Here is a 24737-nt window from a genome sequence, read left to right as displayed (position 1 = left end):
CCTAAGCAACCCCTTGCAACAGAAATAACAAGATCTGGGCATTTCTTTCTTTCCTTTTTTTTTTTAAGATTTTATTTTTAAGTAATCTCTATATCCAACGTGGGGCTCGAACTTACAACCCCAAGATCAAGAGTCACAAGCTCTACCAACTGAGCCAGCCAGGAACCCCATGATCTGCTATTTCTGAGTTTGAAAAATGTGCTGTTTGGATGACATGAGACCAAAACTATTACCCAGACAGCTTAGATGCCGTAGTCTCTATGAATGGCTGAGGATTGATCTACAGAGACCAAGGGGATTTGGGAACAGGCTTCTCTCTTGGTTAGAGACCAAGTGCTTCCTTTTTTCTTCCATAAACAGGAAGTATGAGTATTGGGATCTAGGATTCAAAGCTATTTTTAAGTTCATCTAAGTATGTTTGCTCTTGTAGAGTTTATATCAGAATTTGAAATTAGGTGTTCCCCCCTCCAAAACCAATGAACAATTCAGATTTGAATTTTGGAGTTAAATTCTGAAACTAAATGTCCAACAATTTCAAAACTTATCCTTTGAAGTCCTGGATCATTCCCATCAATGTGATCAGGAGTTCTACAGTATATAAATCCTTCAGCTCAACAGTAGTAACTGAATGGCATCTGATTATAAGTAGACAGGAACCCATAAATCTCTGGCAAGATGTTTCTCTGCCTCAGTGTCACTGGCTTTTGTTTCTCTCTCAGCCTTCTCTCTACAATCTGCCACCTACGAATGCTGCCATATCATATGGGATCACGAAGAACAAGTAATCCTTCCTTATCTGTATCTTCTCCCTTTAACTATGATATACTAGTCTGTACTTTTGAGTCAATGACTTATTTTACCTCAGGCATTTTTTTTTTTTTAAAAAGTGGTATGGGGCAGCCCTACTGCAGAATCTAGCCCACTTGATAGATTAGATTATGTGATAAACATGTTCATTCATTTCAAGAAGAACCTTGCTAAGAAGCCTCATGACCTTGGCATACTACAAATTACTTACACACCAAAGGTGAAAGATAATCTGACCCATGAATTTGCTCCATCAGTGAGCTGACGTAGTAAATATTAGTTACCCTTAGCCTACCTGGACCCATCTATACAAAGAAAAGTACTAGAGGGGATCAAACAGTAGCAAGCGGGTGAGACAAATTCGGTTTGTAATGTCAAAGCATAGATATGTAAAACTTCTCTTTTCTAAAACTAAAGCTGTTGGAGCCTGCATTTCCCACACATGCCATCACTAAGATCTTTGGGATAAACTAAAAAACACCACTTCTAATTAGTTCATTTGTCATCAGAGAACCACCGCATCAAGCCAGGTATTTTGCTCCTATTCAACTCTAGAAGAAAACGGGACAACATGTGCTATTATAAAAAGCCCAGCGTTCAGTGCCAACATTTCAAACTGGCCTCATTTGACAAGATCTCAGAAGCCCCCCAACTCATTCAGACTATGTCTTGGCAACCTTGCTCTAGCCCCAAACAGGACTGTAACACAGTAGAGTTTATCCATTATCATAGTTCACAGGCTTCTCCATAGCTGCAAGTTGACATCTGGAACTTGCAGAAGGGCTAAAAATCCATCTAGGAACCAAGTCACTTACTTCCAAAGTAAATGTCATGGGTGAAGGGGAGAAAGAGGTAGCAGGGAACAGGAAAAAACTGGGTACACAATAACCAGGCTGTGAGTGACTTAGCTGGTGCCCATCAAGTGCAGGTAACTGACGAAAAGAGTTCTCTTCTTGGATACTTGAGTGTGTGAATTTACCTTATTATAATTGCGGGAAATGACCGATCGCATCTCCGCCCTGTACACTGAAGAGTCTTATTTATTTATTTTTAGAAATAGGGTATATTAAACTATCTTGTCCTTGATTCCCAAGACATAAACCACATGAGGTCAACACCAAAAATTTGAGAATTTGTCTAAATTCTTTTTTTTAATTTGTTTAACATTTATTTATTATTATTGAGAGACAGAGAGAGACAGAGCATGAGCATGGGAGGGGCAGAGAGAGGAGGAGACGCAGAATCTGAAGCAGCCTCCAGGCTCTGAGCTGTTCATTAGCACAGAGCCGGATGCAGGGGCTCGAACTCACAAACCGCGAGATCGTGACCTGAGCTGAAGTCAGACACTTAACTGACTGAGTCACCCAGGCACCCCGAGAATTTGTCTAAATTCTTAATCACACAGTGCAGAGATATGGTATGCTGGATACAGGACCTGGACAGCCCCAGCGTATATGGCTCAAAAAGTCTAAGTTGTTCATTTCTGTCTATCCTTGCATACACCCTTCCCTCCCCCCACCAAACCACACGGAAAATATTTCTTTCCCTTACTCTCTGCAATCTAAACTTAAGACGGCACAAACCATGAGCTGGAGGTAACTGCTTCTTTGCAGTGCTATTTATGACACACTTCTCTTTTTTTTCTCCCTAGGCATCCACCCCAAGGGACTAAGCAATGCACTATGTTGTTGCCACTCAACTAGGTCTGAGAGCAAAGCTGGGGGTTTCAAGAGCATCTTTACCATAGCAGCAGCCTTGCGCCAGCACCTGCTTTCTTACCCAGTTCACCAAGCTCCCTCTCAGCTTCATTTCACAAACATATCTGGGTCTCCATTTATCTGTTAAAATGGCCCAGGGTGTCTGCCAGGAGTATTGTGCCACCGTCGCTGGCACATTTTGTCTGTCATTACACAAAGCGTTCTAAAAAGCTATTTCCAACCCTGCAAATATACTCATACTACAGAAGTCATTACATTAGCATAACAAGCACAAAGTTCCAAGATGGTAATTTGGTTATAGATCTGAAATCCTTCCTGCTCCATCAGATAGATGTTGAAGTAGATGTTGCCTTGCTGCGACTACAGTCTGGGTCGGTGGACAACCCCCCCTCCCCAGCCCCTCCACCCCCCCTCACTGCTTGAAGAAGAAAGTTCTGCTGGGTGAACAGTGTGTCTTTGGGAACTCAGAGTGGGGTAAAAGTTTCAAGTTCCACCTGCCCAACTTGGGACATTTCTTAAAGAACCAAGAGGCCTCTCTCTCTCTCCCTCTCTCTCTCTCTCTCTTTTTTTTCTTCCTCTTTGACCAAGAAAAGTATGTCTTAAATGATATTCTTCCACAGGTGTCTCATTGGATATGGACAAATATCAGGATTTCACTTGTGGGCAATACAAGCACTTTTTGGTCCTTTGGTTGGGGGTGGGCTTTGGGAAATTCGACCTCAGTCTGCCCGGCCAGTAGTGGAGCTGCAGATTAGCGGCCGCTCTGCTGAGGCCCGGATGGCAGTGTCGTGGCGGTAAGGGTCAGCAGGGTTGAGATGTATTCAAATGTTAATTTACACCTGAAAAGACTGGCAGTCACCCACATGGGGGGTGACTGGAGTTTCTCAGGAATCCTGGCCTTGAGTGTTTCCTTGGGAAAGATGAAAGTTGAAATGGAGGAGAAAAAGCAGCCTCAAAGTTCTGGGAGCAGCAAGAAGGGAGGGAGCAGGGACAGCCTTGATGAGTTAAAGGAAGTTTACTTAGCCACCAGTTGTAAATCTATTTTCAACGTTTCCTTTCTAGGGTCGTTTTAAGGTACAACAGAGAGGTGGTAATTTCCTCTTTCCTCAATATTTGGAGATTGTCTACTGAATCCAAAAATATTTACATGGAAGTAAGAATGAGGAATTAGCCTCATTTTTCCCCTCTGCCATACGGATGGCTTTCCTTGTTTTGCATAGTCTTTCTGTTGAACAACTGCTGCCTACCTTGCTTAGTGGAATCCCAAAGTACCTCTGAGTAACTAAGAAAGAAAAACCTTCTGCATTCCAACACTGCCTCTAACCTCAAACATAGTAAAGGGTTCATTCAAGACCCCAGGACCACACTGAGGCATTAATTAGGCTGATGAAATCCATCGAAATGTATGAATTCAGCATAATCAAGTTTCTACCACAGACTATCGTTAAGGAATACGTGAGCAGCTGGGAGAATAGAAAGTACTGTTAGAGTTAAGTCATGCATGTAATTGAGTATATTTAACATAACCATTTTAATGATCAGTGATTAAAAGTGCATCTTACTTAAATGGTATATCCTCTGCAATTTGTTCGTATCAACTCGATAATATTCTCAAAAGGAAAAAGTAGGGATACAAATTCCTAAACAAGATCTTTTTTGAGTTTGGGGGGAAAAGCAGGAAAGTGAACGGAAAGGGGGGAGAAAAAGCAGCTTTTGCATGCAAACAGCTCCACCAGTGTGATATAAATTAATCACTGTTTTAGGCATCTCTGTGCTCAGGTCAAAGTATTAGGAATATATAACAAGTGATTTTCTTTCATCCCTCAAAAAGAATGTATCTCATTAAAGATGCTTTCTCTGTCCAACAGGATTATTTTTAAAATCTGAAATCCTGCTGATTTTAAGAGCTTTTCTTAGGAACCTGGGAAGTTTACCTTTCCGATTCTTCTTCCAACCTGTAGGGTTGGCTCATCTTACTGAAACTCGCCTTTGTGAAGACAGCACTGGGAAGAAGAGAGAAAGCCTCACAAGGAAAGAGATGCACCCAGACATGGCAGTCTAGGGCCACAAACAGGAGCCCTCGCAGGGAAATTAACTGTTCAGATCTGCTAGGGGCCCGAACCAAGAGCCCACGCGTTTACAGGCAGAGTCTGCTGTGCTCTATTCACTTGGACCTGGCCAGATAAATGAAGTCATTGTGAAGCTGTGCACAAGCCAGCCTAACTCTTCTTGTTGTAGTTTCTTAGCTTTTGTGCTCAAAACACACAAATCGCTGATTATCCAGGAAAGAAGGGTGGATCTCGATCTACAGGTAGGAGTGTGTAATCCCACAACATCTACACATCTTTGCAGGCATTGTAAAAGTAAGGGTTTAAGAGAAGGATGCAGTTGGCCCAGTTCCCAAAAGTTGCCACATGGGGCTCTTTTTATCTCCTTCCACCCCTGCCCCCATCCTATAGAGAGACCAATCTATCCTCCCACTCAAAATAGGGTTTGAAGAGTGGCACATCTTGAATGTCTGGGAAATGCACCATAACTTTTACCAACCTGAGAGGGAGAAAGGAAGGCACAACCGCGTAAAAGTGCATTGGAACATACTATCTGCCTGATGCAAACAAAACAAAAATATTTTAAGGGGAAATTCATCTTGAAGCCTTCCTTTCACCCAGAAGCAGGTCTTCCTTGGCTTGGAGGGACAGCTCTTGGGAAATCAGGTCTCTCTCAAGGAGCTCTCCCACACCCAATGTATAGTCTATAAATATAGTGGAATAGTCATGCCAGGGGTAGTCAGTGCAAGAGAATCTGGAGTCTTGAAAGCATCTTTTTCTTCTGGCTATGGTGGCACTTAAATGATAATGCGGGCAATGGAGCTAGGAGATTTATATCTTTTGGAAAGTAGGGCGAGCCAGATGGTAATAGCGTCATTAACACACAAACTTGGGATGTGCAAGTGAAGCTTGAAATTGGGAAAGAGATCGGGAGAACAAAGGGGGCTGCTGTTGAAAGGCTACCCCTCTTCTGCGGGCCAAAGCTGAGAGCCTCTTGGTATTGGGGTCTGCTCCTGCCCAGAGCTGGATAATAAACGACAGCTTTCCCCCTCCCCTGTTGTGACTTAGAAAACACCGAGAAAACTTTTGCAATAGGCAAATGTGGCACTTATTTATGTGTAACCCTTTGTAGTCTGAAGTGGCAGGAATGGGTCTTTAATTCAACTGCACTCCGACCTTCCACCCCTACCCTAGTTTGATAAGCTCTTGCAATTGTTGACATTTATTTTATGAAATCAAAGTGCCGCTGGTTGCACGTTTCAGACAAAAGTTCCTTTTCCTCCCCTTATGTAAGCATTCTAAGTAAATATTAAAGGTTGAACAGCACCACCTTTTTTCATTTTGGTGATGGGGGTTTTTGCAAAGGTGTTGCCCTGGGTTAAACTCCAGAGTCGTACTTTGGAAAGTCTTAATGTTTAGGTTAAACTCCCACTTGTCCGAACAGATACAATTCACAGAGAACAGAGAAAGCATTAAGACAATATTAACAATGGCCTTAATAATAATAATGCATGTTTATAATAAACACCCACACAAACATTTATAAACAGACAGGGTAGTCTGAACTAAAGACAACAAAGTTAATACATTCATTCTCCTTTTTATTAACTTCATGTATATGTGCGTGTGTATATATCTCATATGTATATATTATGTATATGGCTCCTGGGAAGACAGCAAAAGTAACGGTCATTAAGTATTGAATGGTTTGAGTGATGCCTGTTAGCGACTAAAAGTTGACGATGTCTAAACTAAAATCGAACGTTTTTCTTTTTCTTCTTAAAAAAAAAAAAAAAATACTAGAGCTCTTTAAAAGCCCGGAGGACTTACCCTCAAGGCATTATTCAGAGAAAAACTGAGACTGGCCGTTCGTCACAGGCAATTGTAAAGGGTTTCAAAGGGCCGATCAAACGATCACCAGAGTAATCTACATTCAAGTCCGGATGGTGGTGTTACGGCACACACCTGCGGGGTGTTTGCTGTCCGTGCCCCTCGCCGAGCTACAAATCATCATTAAAGCGAGCTGCTTAAGCTTCTTCCCAGCTTCTAGACAAGAGTTACTTGGGACAGTTCACTTTGATATTGCTACAGCTCGCAATTGACAAGCAAGCTATTTTGGAGCTCAAGCCCGAGCCCACACCCTAGTGAGCTGCGCAAAGTCAGGAGGGTGGTGTGGTCGGGTGGGGGGAGGTGAGCAATTGTAAAAGTCTGTTTCTCCAATTTCCTGAGCAGAATCACCGCAAGAATGTATAGGAATCCAGGTTGGAAGCAGCTGAAACCCGCCTCGAGTTTTCTACTGAGGGCTCTTCCAAAACTTCTTCACTGTCCTTGACACAACTTTGAGCCCACTCAGCCCACAGTCACAACCTCGCAGCCTCAGTCTCTCTGCTTTCCCTTAAATACACACACTGGGGCCAGCACAGGATCGAGTGCGGGATCACATTTTTCTCGACCAGGACCGGGGACTAGTTTGAAACTTTCACTTTTGATTCATTCATTTGTGATTATATGCCCCCTTTCAATGCCAACCGGCCCTCACTGCCCTAACTTTGAGAGACACAGGAAAAAAAAAAAATCTGGAGTTGGGTAAAAAGAAAGGGACGTAGGGGTCGGACAGCTGGAGGCGGGGAAACGGGAGGAATGTCGATTTCTGTCTGCTGCCTGCCTGGGTGTCTACAAGCCCTCGGCAATCCGTGTGCGCCCCGTTTGGGGCGGGGAGGGGGAATAACCGGCTGCCGGTGATGCCAAGATCAACACTCGGAGTGAATGTATCAATAGACCAATTTTCTGCTCCCACCGCGAGCTTTTTCATTTCAATCCAGACTAGCGGCGTCTGCGCTGCGCAAGACGCAACAGCACGGTAGCGTCCGGAAAAAGAGGGCGCTAGATGCGGGAGGCGCAAATATGGAAATTAACTCATTAGGAAGGGGTGTGGTTACCGCGTAGCCCCCTCCTCCATCTCTTCCTTTCTCCCTTGCTGCCACCGTCCCAGCTTGCTAAATATGAGATTACAAACAAACAAATAAAGCAGAAGCTGACTACGCAGTCCCACATCAAACACGCTCCAGATAATTCGCTTTTCTGAGCGCTGCGGCCCGACCTGCGGCGCAGCGCCGGCCCCTAACGCCCGCCGGTAGCTTCAGCCTCCCCTCCACGCCAGCCCCGGCTTCTGCGCCTCTGAAAGCCAGGGCCCCGCGCGGCGTTTCGAAGGCACAGCACGTGGCCCTGACGCCCCGTTTGGTACACGTTTTAAAACATCAGACGAACGCTTCCATCAATATGGTAACCCTCTGAGGGCCTCTGCTGATCTCAGAGGTCCTCTTCTAGAAGGTGCCCGGAGGGGAGGATGGTGGTGTTCCCTTTGGGTGAAAAAGCCCAAACTAGAAAGAAGTGTCCCAGAGTGCCTTGCAGGGAGCTTTTCCCAGGGCGCGGCACCCTGAGTGCGGGGGGAGGGTTAGGGTGATGTTTAGACTGCTTGTAGGCAGGGGTGAGCGCCGGGTCGATTTGAGCGTTAAAGACCCGGGTTGAGCTATTACTAAGCAAAGACCAGGTGACCAAGAATGAGAACGATCGGGTTAGAAAACCTAGGATGTATAATTTTGTGTCCAAATAAAATGTTTAGATGGGGGGGGGACCTAAGAAAGAAACAAAACCTCTCATATCCCCCCTCCCAGCCACCCTGCCTCCAAGTCCTCAAAGCTTGTCTCTGTGGAAGGCTGGAGGAAGAAAAATTGTACTTTTATGGTTTTTCTTCCTGCGTGGCCCGCCTCCCCCGGCCCTGCTCCCTCCCCAGCGCTCCCCCAGCTGCGGGCTCCTTGGAGGAAGGCCGCCCAGTCCCCTTGTCTCCCGCTGCCTGCAGGCCACCGAGCCTCAAAGCGCGCATTGTCCAGCGGGGGCGGGGAGGCCAGCGGGCCCCTGGAGAAGAATAACAGTGCGCCCAACTCCTGTTAGGGAAAGTTTCCTAATGCACTCCTTGTGGTAAAATACACTTTTAACGGGGCGGGGGTGGGGTGAGGGTAAGTTTTGAAAATCCACTGCCTTTTCTCAATTCCTCGACTCTTCTTCCCCTTGTCACTTTTTAGGTTCTCAGAAAGGGGGAGAGTGAGCCGGAAAGAAATTGGAAGGTAGCCGAAAATGTGGCCATGACTCTAGAACCGTCCATGTGATGGTTTTAAAATGAGGGTGGGAAGAGAAAAGGGGGATGTCTCCATCCAGGTCTGGGCCGAGGACAGCTGCACCGTGCGCGCGGGGCGGGGGTGGAGAGGGTGGGGGTGGTGGTGAGGGGAGAGGGGCCCCGAGGGCGCGTGTGCAGGCGAAGCATTTCGCACCTCCTGTTTATCTTAGAAGCGAGGCGGGGACGGGTGGGGGGGGGGGAGCGAATTGTTCTGCCTCCCGACAGGCAGTGGAAGTTGAATAAAATGGAGAGGCGGACAAACGCAAAAACAAAACCTGCTGTAGACTCGGAGTTTCTCTCTTTGACCCGAATTCCAAGTGATGGGGGCTCTCCAGTTGCAAAAGACTCCGAAGTCTTAAGACCCCAGAGACAGCGGTCCTCCAGCGACGGCAAAAGCTGTGATAGAGACCGTTAGAATGGAGGCTTTGGGGGCAAATGTGATTAATCTTTCATTGGAGCAGCGGGGACCCATTCCTTCCGAGCGTTGCCGTCTGCATTTGAGGGGTCTGTAGGTTTCGTCCGCTCTTCCAGGCATTTGCAAAATAATGGCTCGTGTCCCTTGCAAAACTCTGCCTGAAACAAATATATTCCAAGACACTGCATTGGTGAATCCGTTTTAAAAATCAAATAAGAACAAAATAAGACTTTAAAGAAAGCCTCGGGCAGGTACTCTAGATGTCCAAAAACCAAAGTGACCGAAAGGGAGCCTTAGTAGTTGTGGCTCTTTGGGAGTTGCGCTAATTTGGTGAGTGGACTCAATGCCTTAATGCTAAATCGGCAATATAAAGGGCTGAAGAGCAAGCCCGATAAAAAGCTCTAATTGCTACTGGAAGATTTAGGTGGTTGCTAGGATCTGAGGACCACCATCACCACAAAAAAACCTCCAATAGAGTGTTTGGGCTGTGTGTACGGGGGGTGGGGGTAGAGTTTCTACGGCGAATAGTGCCCACATCTGCTGGAACTTCCATATCTAAGCTGTTCATTTACGGGAGCCAACTTATGAAATCTCCACAATTAGATCTTCATTGTTCTTCCTCCACAACACTGTCTAGAAAGAAAAGGTCTTCTCGGTCGGGGCCAATCCAACGAAGCGTTTGACGTTATTAAATAATAAAGCGATTGTGATTTACATTGTTGTTCAGAAAAAAAGGCCAATTATCCACTGTTATGTTGCCATAAAGATCATATTAACTCGAATTAGTAATCAAACAATATGCGAGCGTTTAAAAAAGTACAGCCGAACTGGGTGACAGCTACCGCGACGTCTTCACTTTCACCAGCGAACCCACCCGCGCCGACAGCCGGAGCGAGAGGCAGTCGCCGCAGACCCGAAAGGAGGGAGAGAGCAGCAAAGTGGTGATTAACGGTCTCCAGTGTTAATTATTCTCAATTAATCCCAAACAGTGCAAACCTTCCCCGGTTCTCCGGAAGTTCCCTGGTTGGGGATGTTGCGAGAATGCTGCCTTGCTGGGAGGGGTTTATAAGAAATCCGGAAGAGGCAATCTCATTGCAAGTGTACCTGTGAGCGAAAAGGGTAGGGATGGAGGTGTGTGTGCCGACGTTGCATGCGGTGGGTGCGCTGGGGTTCGCTGCCTTTCCCAGAGCCTGGCGTGCACCCCGAGGCAGGTGTCTGGGGCGGGCAAGGCCCGCAGCGTCCTTACACCCCTAGTCAATCTTGCGTCTTCTCTACTCAAATCACTCTCTCTCGCCCTCTGTTATTAGGTTTATAACTCTTTGCCCACTTAAATTTGTGCAGCCAACCAAGGAAATCTAAATAGGTTGGAGTCGCCCCTTGGGTACAGAATGGAGGCTTTAATAAGAAAGATTAATTGTGGGTGTGTAACCCGCCAGAAGACGCGGCAGCTATCAAGTAGCGGCGGGCAGTGGGGTCGAGGGGAGGGAGATGCCTCTTCTTCTAGGCCCAGACTTTAGTTGGCGCCGTAGGCATACTTAATGCAGGCCACCCGACAGCTCCTTGCGGTCACAAGCGAAGGACTCTACAGAGATGGTAAGACCCATCTCTTGCTGTGTTAGTGGAGGTTCTAAAGAACTTGGCCTTTATTCGCCCTGCACACCAACTCCCCTTGCCCTGCGCCCCGCCCCGCCGGACCCCGGACTCTTTGCCTCCACGCGCGAGGTAGGAGTGCGGGAAATGCTGTGACCGCCGCCCTGGGAGGTCTGCCTGCTCCCACCCCCACCTACTGAACAGCGTTTAGGCGAATGATAAAACAGATTTTGCCCCGAGAGCTAGAAAGTTGATTTTTTGCTGTTGTTGCCGCGATGAAAAATATGTACGGCTACATGTTGTTGTTGTTGTTTTGTTTTGTTTTTAAATAAGCAACAGGGATCAATTTTCCTCGGCGCCATGCTTCAGTCCCGGCACAGAGGGAAATCGGGCAGTGGCCGGGCGGCTGGGTTCTCGCCCCGCGCGGCGGCGGCGCCGGGGGATGCGTCCTGGCCGCACAGCCCTTTCCTCGCCCCTCCCTCCTTCTGCTAAATGTTCGGATACCAGACAGTGAGTTGGCGAAGCGGGTGGGGGCGGAGAGGAGTAGGAACCGGGCGGGGGTGGCGGGAAGAACGGATTGACTGGAATAGTTTCCCTAGTAGCGTTCCCTCCTTGGACAATTCCCCTTAAAACTCGAGGCACCAAGGCCTGAGTTTAAACAAATGTGAAATGAAATCTTCGGAAGGTCCAGCCCTTGCGGCGGTGGGACAGCCAAAGGGTGGTCGCATCTTTGTCCAGAGTTTTGAAACAGTTGCTGCCTTTCCTAACTCCCTGCTCTATCTCCCACCCCTCTCCCCAGTAAAACCAATTCAAAGAGGACAGACTCCACTCCACAAGATTAATGTCCGTTCATTTGCAGGATTAACCCTCTCACGCAGCATAATAAAATACTAGAGGTCCTTTTAAATTTAAATAAATACATGAAATCCGTGCCTTCTCTCTTTTCCTGGTTAGTCTCTCTTGGGACATCAGAAAACAGTGTCTCAGAACCTAAGTCAGTCTTAGAAGAACTTTTAACTCCGAGTTTTCAGATCATCTGGGGGCTGTTGTAGGCATTAGCATTGGGAGAGAGTGGTGAGACCAGCTAACTTGAAATATCTATAGCTTTACATTTTGATTTGGAGCTCATGATTAAAAATCTATTTGTTCCTCCCAGGCTAAGCAGATTTCAATGTTGGTCATAGGAGCCACAAAATGTTCATTAAAGGAACCTAACCAAGGCTACTGTATGGCCACTTTGTGAACTCAGAACTATGGATGGGGGGAAAAGTATGAAAGTGTGAGTTGATGTCACGCTGGCTGTCAGTGTGTGGTCTATTGTGGAGAATGGTGCTTTTTGACTGAACAGAGGGAGCCCCCCTCCCCCCTTCCCCAGCTCTACTGCACCTGCACTGGATGAGGGAGTCCCTGCCATTCAGCCCATCGCAGATTGTTCAAACAGAAGACATCTCTGACAGCACTCAATTCATTACATTTCTTCCTGCTTTTCAAACCAACACACACACACAAAATGAGTATTGCCAGCCAGTGACAGCCAAAAAAAAAAAAAAAATCTTAAAATACTTTATATGCAGCTAATTTGGAAGCTCACACAACTAACCATGAAATATTTTGTATCCTCAACTTGTAAAGCTTCGTGGAAAAAAAGGTTACCTGATTTTTCCTATTAAAAACATACCTCCATAGTTTACGTGGGGATAGTAAGTTTGTAGAAAGACCCTGCAGCACAGCGCAGGAAGTTTCAATAGGAATGAAAGCAGAAACATGCAAAAGAGAAAAGCCCTGATTTATCTTATCAAAAGGGCCGGCTTGAAATGCATTCATAATTTATGCCGGTGAACCAGCTTGCTAATAGAGGTGAGGTACCCAAGAGCCAGGGGCAAGCAGTGAGAGAAGCGAGAGAGGGTAGTAAGGGAGGCATCAAGGCTGAAGTGTGAGCTAAACATTTAAATCTATTTCCTAACAACGAAGTCTTCCCCCCATATGCTCAGGTTTATTTTGCCATCTTAGATTCCAAGATGTTTTTGCACCATTTCACAAAGCTGATGAGCGAGTGTTTAGAAAGCTGAGGAGTGTTCATCTAGTTTCACAGAAGTTGGGGTAAACAAACTCTCACAAGGAAAACTTGATTGTAAGATACTTTCCCTGGAGGTGGGAAGAAGGGGGAAACAAAGAAAGGGAAGCAGACTTTGAGCAGGAGAAGACAGGTTTGCCACTTAGTTATTTCAGACTGATCAAACCGTAATGTTATGCAATAACTGAGATTTGAACTGTTAAGTGTGATAGTCAAATCGACCTGGATGTGAGTTGATACTGAATTGACTGCATGTGAAGTATCGGCTAATTCTCAGCAAATCAGTAGTTTGTGAGATCCTGGACCAATATCAAAACAAGGTCTAGTTTCTAGGACCCTTCCCTTTGGAAGGACATTCAATGAATTAAATTGATTTGTAAAGAAAACTTGGGAAGTGTACCTTCTTCTGGAAATGCTCAGGTGCTTTCCACCAACAAATAATTCTATCCATTTTACAGAGTCAGGGATCAAATGTCTTTCTTCTTGCCTACAGTTTAAATCATTCTTCTCTCAGCAATATTTTCTCAATTCTAAAATGGTTATAAACAGCTATACAAATAGTTAGGAGGAGCGGTGGGGGGACAGAGAAAATGGAGGTGGCATGGCCATAGCGAGCCAGAAGCAGCTGTCCTGACCTGACGCGGTATCAGAACCAGAAAACTTTTGGAAGTCCAATTTTTAATCCACTGTTGAAACTCATGTAAGGCCAAATAAAATAAAGCTGCAGTGTACTTTGTAAAGGCTTTGGTGTGATTTGTCCAGTGTCTCAAAATAAAACAAGCATAAAACAAAACAGCAACAAAAACCCAACTCATTCAGAGCTCACAGCAAACTCTAGCTAGCAAATCAAATCACACACACACACACACACACACACACACACAGAAGGGTTTGCCTGTGAGCTTCAGTGGTGTGGTGAGTGGTGTTGCCTGTGTGACTGTTTACGTGCCTAAGACTGGCTATTCGTGTTTGCTTATACTCTGGGGGGCAAGAGCGTCAGTCTCAAAAGCTGGGGCTGGCTGGTGGGGATGGAGACCGGCTCCACTGGCCTCACCCTGCAAGTGTACGGATTGCCCTTTCTGGAACACTCAAACGAATCATTTCATCCCTGAGGCCCTGCAGACCCTGACGTCACGAGGTGGGGGTGGGGGTGCAGTCCCGCTTCTGGCCTGGCCGCCAGCGATAAGAACCCTTGGGAAGAATTCACCGCTTCTTTTAATACAGTAATTATTTTTCTGCCTTCTGCGGGTGGGGGCGGCTCCTGCCCAGAATGCCGGCATCCCTCCCTTCAAGAAGATGCCCAGGGATGGCAAGTTTGCAGGATAACTTCCTAGGCCAACCCGAAGCCAGAAAGAGAACTGGCAAAGGAAGCAGTGTCCTCTGAAGAAGGCGAATTTCACCTGCTAAGGCCAGAGAGGAGGGCCTAATTTCTGGATTGATCTCTAGAGTCTAAAATGGGAACCTCTTGCCTTCCCTACCACCTAACTCCGTTGGACTGTAAGAAAAGTAGCAGCCATCAATTAATCCCATTTTGTGTCAGTGGCCTTGTACTCCTTTTCTCCCGGGTAAAGATGTATTATCCCTATTTTATAAATAGGACATGGATGTATCCTCCATCCCTATCTTCTCTGATCCTGGAGGGGCCCAATACTCCGGGGCTCCGGGGAGCCCAAACCACTCCTGTGGTTACCCACAGCCACGTCAATTTCAATTCGTAGCCTCTGGCATCAGCAAGTACTAAGAGCTTGATTACTAATGGTGAGCTTTGGCACCAATCAGGGGCACACAACCTTTTAAAAGTAAAGGACTGAGGGGGAGAGGGGAGAGGAAGGCAGGACTCAAGTAACACAATCTCTGATTTGGGAGGTTTGGGGCCTAGAACCATCCTTGGGGTCACGGGGTCAACATGGAGCCTGCTAGCGCTGAGGTGAGGGAGGTAGAGAACTCCGGAGTAAGCGAGAGGGCCCACAACACCTCCGGAGACATTCCAGACTTGGGCGACGCGCGACCGTCCAGAGTAAGAGAGGGAATCGGGCCGTTTTGGCAGGGTCCGGTCGGAGAAAACTTGAGCCCTACGCAGCACCTTCCCAGGGAGCCCCATGGGAGCCTCGGCTAGGGCCACGGTGACGTCAGGTCCCCGGTCGGCGCTGGCCCGCCTCAGCTTCCATCTGCCCGCGCAGCCGCTCCGGCGCGGTCTGCGGCGGGCTCCCCAGGGCAGGCGGGTGGGAGGCCCGAGCGCTCCCGGCCCTGCGCCGCGCCCCGCACCGAAGCCCAGAGAGGAAGGCAGAAGATAGTTCAAAGCGCCGAAATCTTTACTAACAGCGCACACTTCTTTCTGTGAGTGCAGATAGACGAGGGTAATGAAATGAACGACTCCTTGAAGGTTCTAAATCACCTGACACTTCTTTGCAAAGTAAAGCAAGCATCTCAAGTCCAAAAGCCCAGAAGCAGCAAATATCTTTGCGTCCTGAAATGAGAGGACGTTCTATTTGCTTTTGAAGAGAAACTGAATACACCACTCAAGGAAACAGAAATATCACTATTACACCAAAATATAAAATAAAATCCATCTAGACCTGCATGCAGAAAGAGTTCTCTACCATGGGAAATCTTGGCCTTGTCTTAGTAATCCATTCTCCCAGAGATGTCTCATAGGTTAAAAAAAGAAAGTCAAGTCCATTATTTCCTAAAAGCTACAGAAGCAAAACAGAACCACTGGAAACAAGAATTGTAAAACTGGACAGCATTATGAGAAGGAAGAGTGGTTACAAGTCTCCCTGGGTGATGATATCAGAGGCAGGTTTCCCAGGAAGTTTTTAATAGAAAATAACTATGAAAGACACCAAACTAATTCTCTGGTTTGGGCAATTTCTCTGTCTTTGGAAAGCTCCTTCCACAGCTGCTTACTCTAAAACTCCAGAGGCTGTGTCCCTTTGAATTTTATGCACACTTTCACAGTAAAGTTCAAGTGTTTCTCCCCCTTCTTCTGGCTTTATGGGATCTACCTCATAGACGAGGTCCCTAAAGAAATACACCAACCATCTTCCAACTTCAGTCAAAAAAAAAAAAAAAAAAAGCAAAGGAAAGAAATAAATCAACCCTCATCCTCAATCTCACTTGTGGCTGTCCAAGGCAGTCTTTACTCTGAAAGCAGGAAAAGGCAGCATAAAAAACGGAGTGAGATGCAAATTATTTTAAGGCAATAATGGGGGGGGGGAGGTGTGTGTGTGGAAAGTGTTGGAGAAGTGTTAATTCAAGTCTCTGTTAAAGCTCATGGCAAAGGAAACTCCTTCCATGAATCAATATATGAGGACCTGTTTTACAAAATTCTCCAAGAACCAGAAATAAAGGGAAGAGGATATAAAAAAACTCTTTCATTACAATAAATAAATAAATAAGCAGTGCCAACTAGCAGACGACCAAACCACAGTCAAACTTCAATCCCAAAGCAGTTAGCTATAAACTGTTAGCAGTTGAAAAGTAAACCTGTGCACACAAAGGCACTGTTTAATTTTCTTCTTGTAAGGGTTCTAAATGAAGACCCAATCACTATGCAGTTAAGCGGTATTTCTTGTCCCCCTGAGGCGCTGATCAGTTCTTTTTAATGTGAGAAAACTGGCGACTCAAAACCCGTCAATGGAGCTCCCACAACAAAAGTTCTGAAAAGCTGAATGAATTGGGTTTGTAATTACTGCATCCCGTCCCCCCACCCCTTGCAGCTTATCTCTTATTCATTCACCTTATATTATTGTCAAGGAATCTTACTCTCAAAAATCATTCCCTTACCATTTTACCCAGGGCCACGGAGGAACTTATGACAGAGCAGAAATGGAACACTCACCAGGTCCCCCCTCACCCCACTACACCTGGAGGTGTTCAAGCCAATAGGTGGGGAGGGAAGGAGGGACTATCTCTTACCCCAATTTACTGAGTGTACTAGAACTCCGCGTACTCAGCCTATGGAGACTTCCATTTTAAAACCCGAATTTTATTGGCAAACAGCAGTGTGTGCCCTTTCTAAATTCAGAACCTGCCTGAGTCTCTGAAATCCTGTGACATCTCCACTTAGAAAAGGCAAAGGTTATAAATAATTTCCCTCCCCTCTCTCCCTAAACTGCAAGGCCCTAAAAGACCTTGCCAGACGTGATGTAGAATCTAAGATAACTTACTATGTTCTTGTTTCTTTCTTTTAAATCAAAACCAGCAAATGAAATAGAAAAAGAAACTATAATCCCCCCCAACTCTCAGCCCAGGAAAAGGTTTTATGAAAAAGTCAGCTTCAGAATGCCAGGGCTCTGTGTGTATTTCAATCCAAGGCATGGCTGATGGAGAAGATTCTCCTGAGATTTCCTACTCTAAGAATGTGTCGGTTCTAGAAATAAGTACAGCTATTACAACCAAATCTACTAGCAGACTAAATAATTAATTGAAGCGTTGCTCTTTGACCCTGGAAAAGTCCAGTAGGGACACGTTTATAGTAATAATACCTCCGAATGAGCCCTTGTCAAATATTCATTTAGTGGTTAATGTGAGCCATTTTCCCCTGGGACCGTCTGTAATACCAGCTTCCCAGCATTGGCAAGAAACCTTGCTAATCTACTACAGCTCAGCAAAATATTTTAACGCTCTTTATTTAAAGTGGGGGCGGGGAGCACGGGGTGAGAAAAAAAATTGCAGAGGGAACAAACTATAATCTCATCCCTCTACACATTTCCATTCCATGTATAAGTTTAACAAAACATTAAATTCACCCCCTTTGACTGGAAATTGAATGGTTTTAGTGAATAGAATAATATCCCAAGGAAGAAACTGAACATTCAACAACTAACTTCAGCACTGAGAGATAACCATCTCTGGGAAAGTTTATGGGTTTATCCCCTTCTTGGAAATCACATTATAATTAAAATACTGTATGTTCACTATTAATCTAGTCATGAAACTACACATCTTGGGGAATCATTTAATCCAATCAAATAAATGATGAAATATATACCACTTTCCTCAAATGCAGTTTATAAAAAGAATGTATTTAAGAACAAAATAATTTGGCTTTCAGTTAGGGGATATGGAGGAATAGGAGGGAAAATGGGAGTTCTCTTGTTTTAGGCAGAAAGTGACAATCACTCAAAACTAGTTCAACTTCCTGAAATTGCTCTCTTCCCTCTTGCAAAATATTTGAACCTGAGCATTTGGCCAAAAAAGTTGTTGCTTTTTTTAGTCTGATCCTGTGGGTTCTTTTATTTATTTATTTACTTTATTTTTTTTTTTTTTAAGGGAGCCTGGTGCAGTGCAATTACTCTGAATGCAATACATATTTCTAATATATCTCTAATTTTTCAAATATATACACACCATATAGTTGATTGGCTCAAATTCCGAGAATATCCTCCCCACCCCCCAGCAAGATCATTTGGATCTTTATTCAAAGTTTCTTTTATTCGTATGTGTGAGCAAGAACTGGCGAATGTGCTCATTACCACGTGAATAATCCGTATATGCATTACAATGGCTGGCCAGGCCGGGGGAAATTCTTTTAGAGTCTCTGCATTAATTAGGGGGGGAAATGCCTCGCTTAGAATTGGGAACTGGCATAATAATTGTCCTTTACCCTAAAATGAGGATTTTAAGAAAAGAAATAAATAAAAACCAATACACGCCTAAAATAAAGCAATCCATATGAAATAAAAATACAGAAAGTATGAGGATATTTCCAGCTGAGCCCAGAACTGATATTAGCAACACCACGAGAAAGGAATACTTTCTTGGAAAAGGCGAAAGTGCACACCAACGGGTTGAGCTAACTTAGTGGCTGCAGCCGGTATTTTACTCAAGGGTGGAAGGCGCTGCCGGATTCCAACTTCTCCAAAGTTGTAGCAAGTTGACACAACAAGCCCTTGAAATGTGGGTAGCAAACCCACGCTCTTAAGTATGCCTGACTCCTGTTTCCTGGTCCCTTGTGGTGGGGGAAGATGAGCGAGGTAAGCAGTAAATAAGTAAGAAAAGTCTCTGAGTCGGTCTTACAGATTCTCCGGCTGCGCCAAAGCGCGGGTCGGTTGTGATGTAGAAACATCGTTAATTCAAAGACCGTGGCGATCCCCCCAACTTTTTCGCTCCCACTGTGGACAACTAGAGTCTTTCTTTACCTTTCCTAGGGCAAAAGAAAACAACAAATCCAATCTTGTTTCCCCACCCCTTTCCCCTCCCCCTACTTCTCTACTACCGTAGTAAAACATGGTTAACAGATCAAAAGCATAATCATCTCCAACTGTGATTAGCCCGGACAAAGTAAAATATCTACCTCAGAGTTGATTGTTTTCTTCTTTAATATGGCTGTTGCCTGGCTTCTCTTTTGCTTGTTATCAGCTGCAGAGATATCCGATTTGGGACTACAGGCTTGGACCCGCGCTGCCAATTTAAGAAATGGAATTCGTGGAGGGAGAGAGAGGAAAAAAGAAAATAAATAATAATAATAATAATAATAAATAGCCGTGATAAGTCGGGGGGGGGGGTTGTAAGATGCTCTTTGCTTTCCCTCTCCCCTAAACAGGAGAATGTAGAGGAGAAAGTTTATGAAGTCAAGGAACAAAGAAAGCAAACCACTTGTTTCCTCTCAAACAATAGCAGGGCTGAAGTAATCCAAACACCCACCCAGCAGATGAGCACTTTGCATGTCTAGTTTGCAATTATTCCGATACAAGAAGCATCATTTTCCCCTATAACCAGGTTTCCAAAGGGCCATTGTGCATTGAAGAAAACGAAAACAAAACCAGCCAACCTGGTTCTGATTTGGCTCAATACCCCATCTGCTGAGCCACATGAAAATTTTCAGAATTGACTCCTTCTTTCTGGCAACAAGTGGCATAAATCAGTTTTAAGTATAAGTCCCCATCATGCTTATTCATGCTGCTTAGAAAAGGAGGGGGTGGATTTACAATATATGTCTCTAGTTTCTATTTTAGAAATGACACAAGCATTTCAATTTTTTGAGAGTACTTATTCAGTTAATCATTCAGACATTTATTTGTTGCAGTTAACATTAGCACATGCTACTGGACTAGAATATCAAGGTTTTAGATATTTTGCTTTCCTGGCTGAGCACAGTATATACCCCGAGGAGTTATGTATAATCAGTGTTATCCAAATAAATGAAAGACTCAAACATAATTTCAGTGTCCATATTTCAAAAATTTATTTATCTCAAACTGTGCATAATGGAGTAAAAACTTAAGTTGAAAATGTACCTGTTATAAGGATGGTATTAGTTCAAATATATACATGGATTCTCGGCAGACTGATTCAAATAATACAGAGCCGAATCTTTAAAATACAACTACGGAAAATAAAGGGGGGGAAAAACCTTAAAATATCACAATAAATTTACAGAAATATTACAAACCATAAGAAAATATTTCAAACACAGTAATTTCATGTTGTTGTTGTTGTTTTATCTGAACAAAATGGAAAGTTGGGAAACAAAAGCTATTATAAATTACCAACGATGTCAACCTGTATGGCCATTTTTGCTTTTAACAGTAAGTTAAAAAAAATTTAGTACAATCTAAAACTTTTGCCCCTTTAAAGACCACGGAGATGGTTTTGCCAGTACTTATTCTAATGTTTTCCTTTTGTACAATTTTAAACAATTAAAATGTCCAAATCTGAATAATTTTCTTCTTTCCACGTTTGCAACTGTCCTAAATTTCAGCTGCAGAATCAAAATTCAGCAAGAAGCCTCTCCTCGAAAAATATTGGCAAATTCTCAGCTTATAAACAATGGACATTTTGATTGCCATGTTTATCTCGATAAATACTGTACAAAAGTTGCTTGCAAATATTAAAACATTTTTTTCGTCGCTTGGAGACTAGCTCTAAATATTATTGGTAAAGACTTTTGCAAACTTTCTGCAAAGCTCCTACCGTATCACTAGAACTTTTAAAAAGTTTTGCGTAGTTTTCTTTCCTCCAGATCTATACAAGGTCCATTCCCTCGCCCTCCCCACCCCACCCCCCTGGTTTCCTCTGTACAAAAATAGTCCCCCAAAAAGAAGTCCAGGATCTCTCATAAAAGTTTTCTCGTCGGCATCGCGGTTTTTGCGTGAGTGTGGATGGGATTGGTGTTCTCTTTTGCAGCTGTCATTTGCTGCGGGTGATGACTTTTTTTTTTTTTTTTTAGCGTACCGGGTTTTTTTTTTCTCCATGCTGTTTCTTACTCTCCTCCCATTTCCCTCGTTCTTCTTTGAAAATTCCTCCCCCCCTCTAGTTCACTGTCCAGCCCTCACATGTGCGAGAGGGGCAGTGTGCCGTTAATGGCCGTGCCGGGCACCGGGCCGCTCTGGTAGTGCTGGGACATGTGAAGTCTGCTGGGGGCGGCGGGCTCCGGCACCTCGGCGCCGGGGAGGTACATGCTGATCATGTCCCGGAGGTCCCCGGCCTGGCAGGGCGCCCTGGAGTGGGAGGAAGAGGTAACCACGGGGGGGCTGGAGCTGGCCTCGGACTTGACCACCGAGCCCATGGAGCCAAGCGCCATGCCAGGAGTGCCCTGCTGCGAGTAGGACATGCTGTAGGTGGGCGAGCCGTTCATGTAGGTCTGCGAGCTGGTCATGGAGTTGTACTGCAGGGCGCTCACGTCGTAGCGGTGCATGGGCTGCATCTGCGCGGCGCCGTGCGCGTTGAGGCCCGGGTGCTGCGGGTAGCCCAGCTGGTCCTGCATCATGCTGTAGCTGCCGTTGCTCCAGCCGTTCATGTGCGCGTAGCTGTCCATGCGCTGGTTCACGCCCGCGCCCAGGCCGGCGCCCACCCCGACCCCGCTCGCCATGCTGTTGCCGCCCGGAGCCAGCAGCCCGCCGGGCAGTGTGTACTTATCCTTCTTCATGAGAGTCTTGGTTTTCCGCCGGGGCCGGTATTTATAATCCGGGTGCTCCTTCATGTGCAGCGCTCGCAGCCGCTTGGCCTCGTCGATGAACGGCCGCTTCTCCGTCTCCGACAAAAGTTTCCACTCGGCGCCCAGGCGCTTGCTGATCTCCGAGTTGTGCATCTTGGGGTTCTCCTGGGCCATCTTGCGCCGCTGCCCGCGGGACCACACCATGAAGGCGTTCATGGGCCGCTTGACGCGGTCCGGGCTGTTCTTCTGGTTGCCGCCCGCCGCCGCCGCGGTGGAGTTGCCGCCGCCGCCGCCGCCGCCGCCCCCCGAAGTTTGCTGCGGGCCCGGCGGCTTCAGCTCCGTCTCCATCATGTTGTACATGCGGGCGCTGTGCGCGGGCCCGGCCCGCCGGCGGCCGCCGACCCTCGGCCCGGCCGGGACTTTGGGGGGCCCGCGGGCGGGGGGAGAGGAGGAGGGGAGGCGGGCGGGGGTGTCGGGAGCGCAGGGCTCCGCGAGAAAAATCAGGCGAAGAATAATTTGGGGGAAGAAAAGAGAGAGAGAAGCAAACTGGAATCAGGATCAAAAAAAGCGCTTCCCTCCTCTTCTGGCCGATCCTGCCGCCGCCGATGATTGTTATTATTATTTTTTGGAAAGGCTTAAGCCTGGGGCTCAAACTTCTCTCCCTTTCTTTCTCTCTCCTCTTCTTTCTCTCAGTCCTAGTCTTAAAGAGGCAGCAAACTACTTTCCCCCTTTTGCAAACACTCTCTTCTCTGCCTTGACAACTCCTGATACTTTTTTGAACAAGTTAATAGACAACCATCCATGTGACGGGGGCTGTCAGGGAATAAATGGGTTTCCAGCGACCAATCAGCGCGCGGCGGCTCCTCCACTCGAGCCCAGCCTCGCAGCCGGGTTTTGCATGAAAGGGGGCGGGGCCTGCCGCGCCGCAGGCCGCGCGGGGGAGGCGAGGGGAGGAGGGGGAAGGAGGGAGGGGGAGGCGGCTCCCACAGCCAGCCTGCCAGCCACTGAGAAACCTTTGTATCCCCTCTCGCAGCAACAGGTCACACCACACGCCTTTTCGAAGGAAGTGGGTAAACAGCACCAAGACTGCGATTTTTTTTCTTCTTCAAACTTAATATTGATTTACTTTTTGCTGCGGGCTGCTGAAACGAGGAAGGGGCGCGAGAAGCCGCTAAGGTGTGGGGGTGGGGCACGGCAGAGTGGGTGGTTCAGGACGACTGTCCTACTAGTATTTCAGGAAACAGGCGGTGCTGGAGTTGGTGTGTCATTGTTGTCCCGCTCCTCCGCATGCTCCCCCCCCCCCGCCGCCGCCCCCCCCCACTCCCTCCCCCGCTCCAGCCTCCTCGGTGCTTCTGCCTAACCTCGCTCTTCCCCTCGCCCCTCTTCCTCTACAGGTGCCGGCACTAGTTCGCCCCTTTCTTACACTGTCCCGACGAGAAGTTATGAGACGGAAAGCTCAGTGCTCCAAACCCTCCTAGCTGCCACGCACTTTGCTCTGTTTTAAGCATAAATCCTGCTGGGACTCTGTGGCCGACTCCGCACTTGAGGGGAGGCCGGGCCTGGGGAAGCTGCGGCATGCCTGCTGTCCCCTGACCAGCTTGGCTCTGGCCCCGACACTGCGGCTTCTCCCCTTACCCCCAGCCTCATCTCCCACCATCTTTCTCCGTTCAGTCGACAGAAAGGGGATGCCCGCACTCTCCTCCTCTCTCCCCGTTCTCCTCTTGAGCCTCCCCCAAAGCAGGATTTCAGTTGGGCGAGTTTCAAAAGGAGGTTAGGGGAAGAAGGAGATCAACAGAAGGACCTTCAGAAGCGCAGACTATAGAGCAGCGTCGTGTCAACTTCCTGGCATCCCTCGGCAGAGTATGGAGGCGGCATTTGGGCCGCACTCACAAACTCCCTCCCACGCAGAGTTCCCAGGACTCGGGCAGCACCAGCTCTGCCATTCCCCCTTGTGACTTCTACTGTGGTGGCCGCTCTGCCTGGGCCGCCGGGTCTGGGACAGCGCTTGGAGGGGACTCCAGGCCTGGGAGGCGGGTGTGGTGCTCTCCAGGCACAGGTGCAGGCAGTGCAGGCAGGAAGAAGGCCGCCAGGACTGGGGACGGAGGGAGCCCAGCGAGGCCGGGGCTGGAGGAGGATGCGATGGAGGCGGGGGGTAGGGGCTCAGGAATCCTGCCCGCCCAGGACCCAAGAGGGTAATTTTAGCCGCTCTCCCATTGTCCCGACGTAAAGATTTCAATAGGTAGGCGCTCAATGCGGAGAGCAATGGCAGCACGTCCGTTACAAATAGGTAGTTTTGTTTCTCTTGTTGTCGCTACACGGAGTCAAACAAAGCCCCGTCTAAGTTTCCTTCCACTCTCTTGTTGGGATCTTTGTGGCTAAAATGCACTTGACTACAAAGCGGGGGGGGGGGGGGGGGGGGGAGAAAAAAAAAAAAAACCTGATGCCATTTCTTTTTTATAAAGGGCTTAAACCATGAGGGTTACTTATTTTCTTTCTTCTGTAACACTCTCTCCGCCCCCCTCCTTCCCTGATCTATATACCCTTACTCACCCTAAGAAAATGTTCTGAATAGTATCTGTCGGCCACGTTCCATTTATTATCTTTACAAAACTTTGCATTGTTTTGTTCCTTACTAACCTTCTTCCCATAACCATCACTACCCCCACTCCAACTTCTCCAATCCCTGCCCTCCGGGGCTTTTCTGTTCCCGTCAAACTCAAAATAGGCACGCTCACTGGAAAGCCAGAAAAGTTGAGAAAAGAATCCTGTAGACTTTTCTTTATAAATTATTATTTCCAATCAACCTCCCCTCCCCCAACAGTGTCTTCTTTTTCTCGCAAGTTATGGTTTGTTTTAGTTCTTGGGAACCTGGGAAGGGTGAGACTGGCCTTCTCGAAACGGATAAATATATGGCACTCTTTAAAACAAAATAATGTCTTCTGTTTATTCGAGGTGTAATATTAAGCTAAACACGGACATGGAGATTAGGAAGAGAAAAGGTTAGAGGCTCGGAAGACAACACCGCAGCCA

The 24737-nt window shown here is 46.7% G+C and overlaps 1 protein-coding gene across 1 annotated transcript; it reads right to left on the bottom strand.

Moving 5' to 3' along the window:
• Window positions 1–20997: 20997 nt before the first annotated feature.
• SOX2 (SRY-box transcription factor 2) lies at window positions 20998–22073 on the bottom strand. Its single transcript, XM_030330254.1, has one exon. The coding sequence runs from the start codon at window positions 22065–22067 to the stop codon at window positions 21102–21104; it is 966 nt and encodes a 321-aa protein (XP_030186114.1). The 5' UTR covers window positions 22068–22073; the 3' UTR covers window positions 20998–21101.
• Window positions 22074–24737: the final 2664 nt, after the last annotated feature.

The sequence above is a fragment of the Lynx canadensis genome, chromosome C2, assembly GCF_007474595.2.
Source record: "Lynx canadensis isolate LIC74 chromosome C2, mLynCan4.pri.v2, whole genome shotgun sequence".
Taxonomy (NCBI): domain Eukaryota; kingdom Metazoa; phylum Chordata; class Mammalia; order Carnivora; family Felidae; genus Lynx; species Lynx canadensis.
The sequence above is the reverse complement of the archived record's forward strand: the minus strand, read 5'-3'. Positions and strand labels throughout refer to the sequence as shown.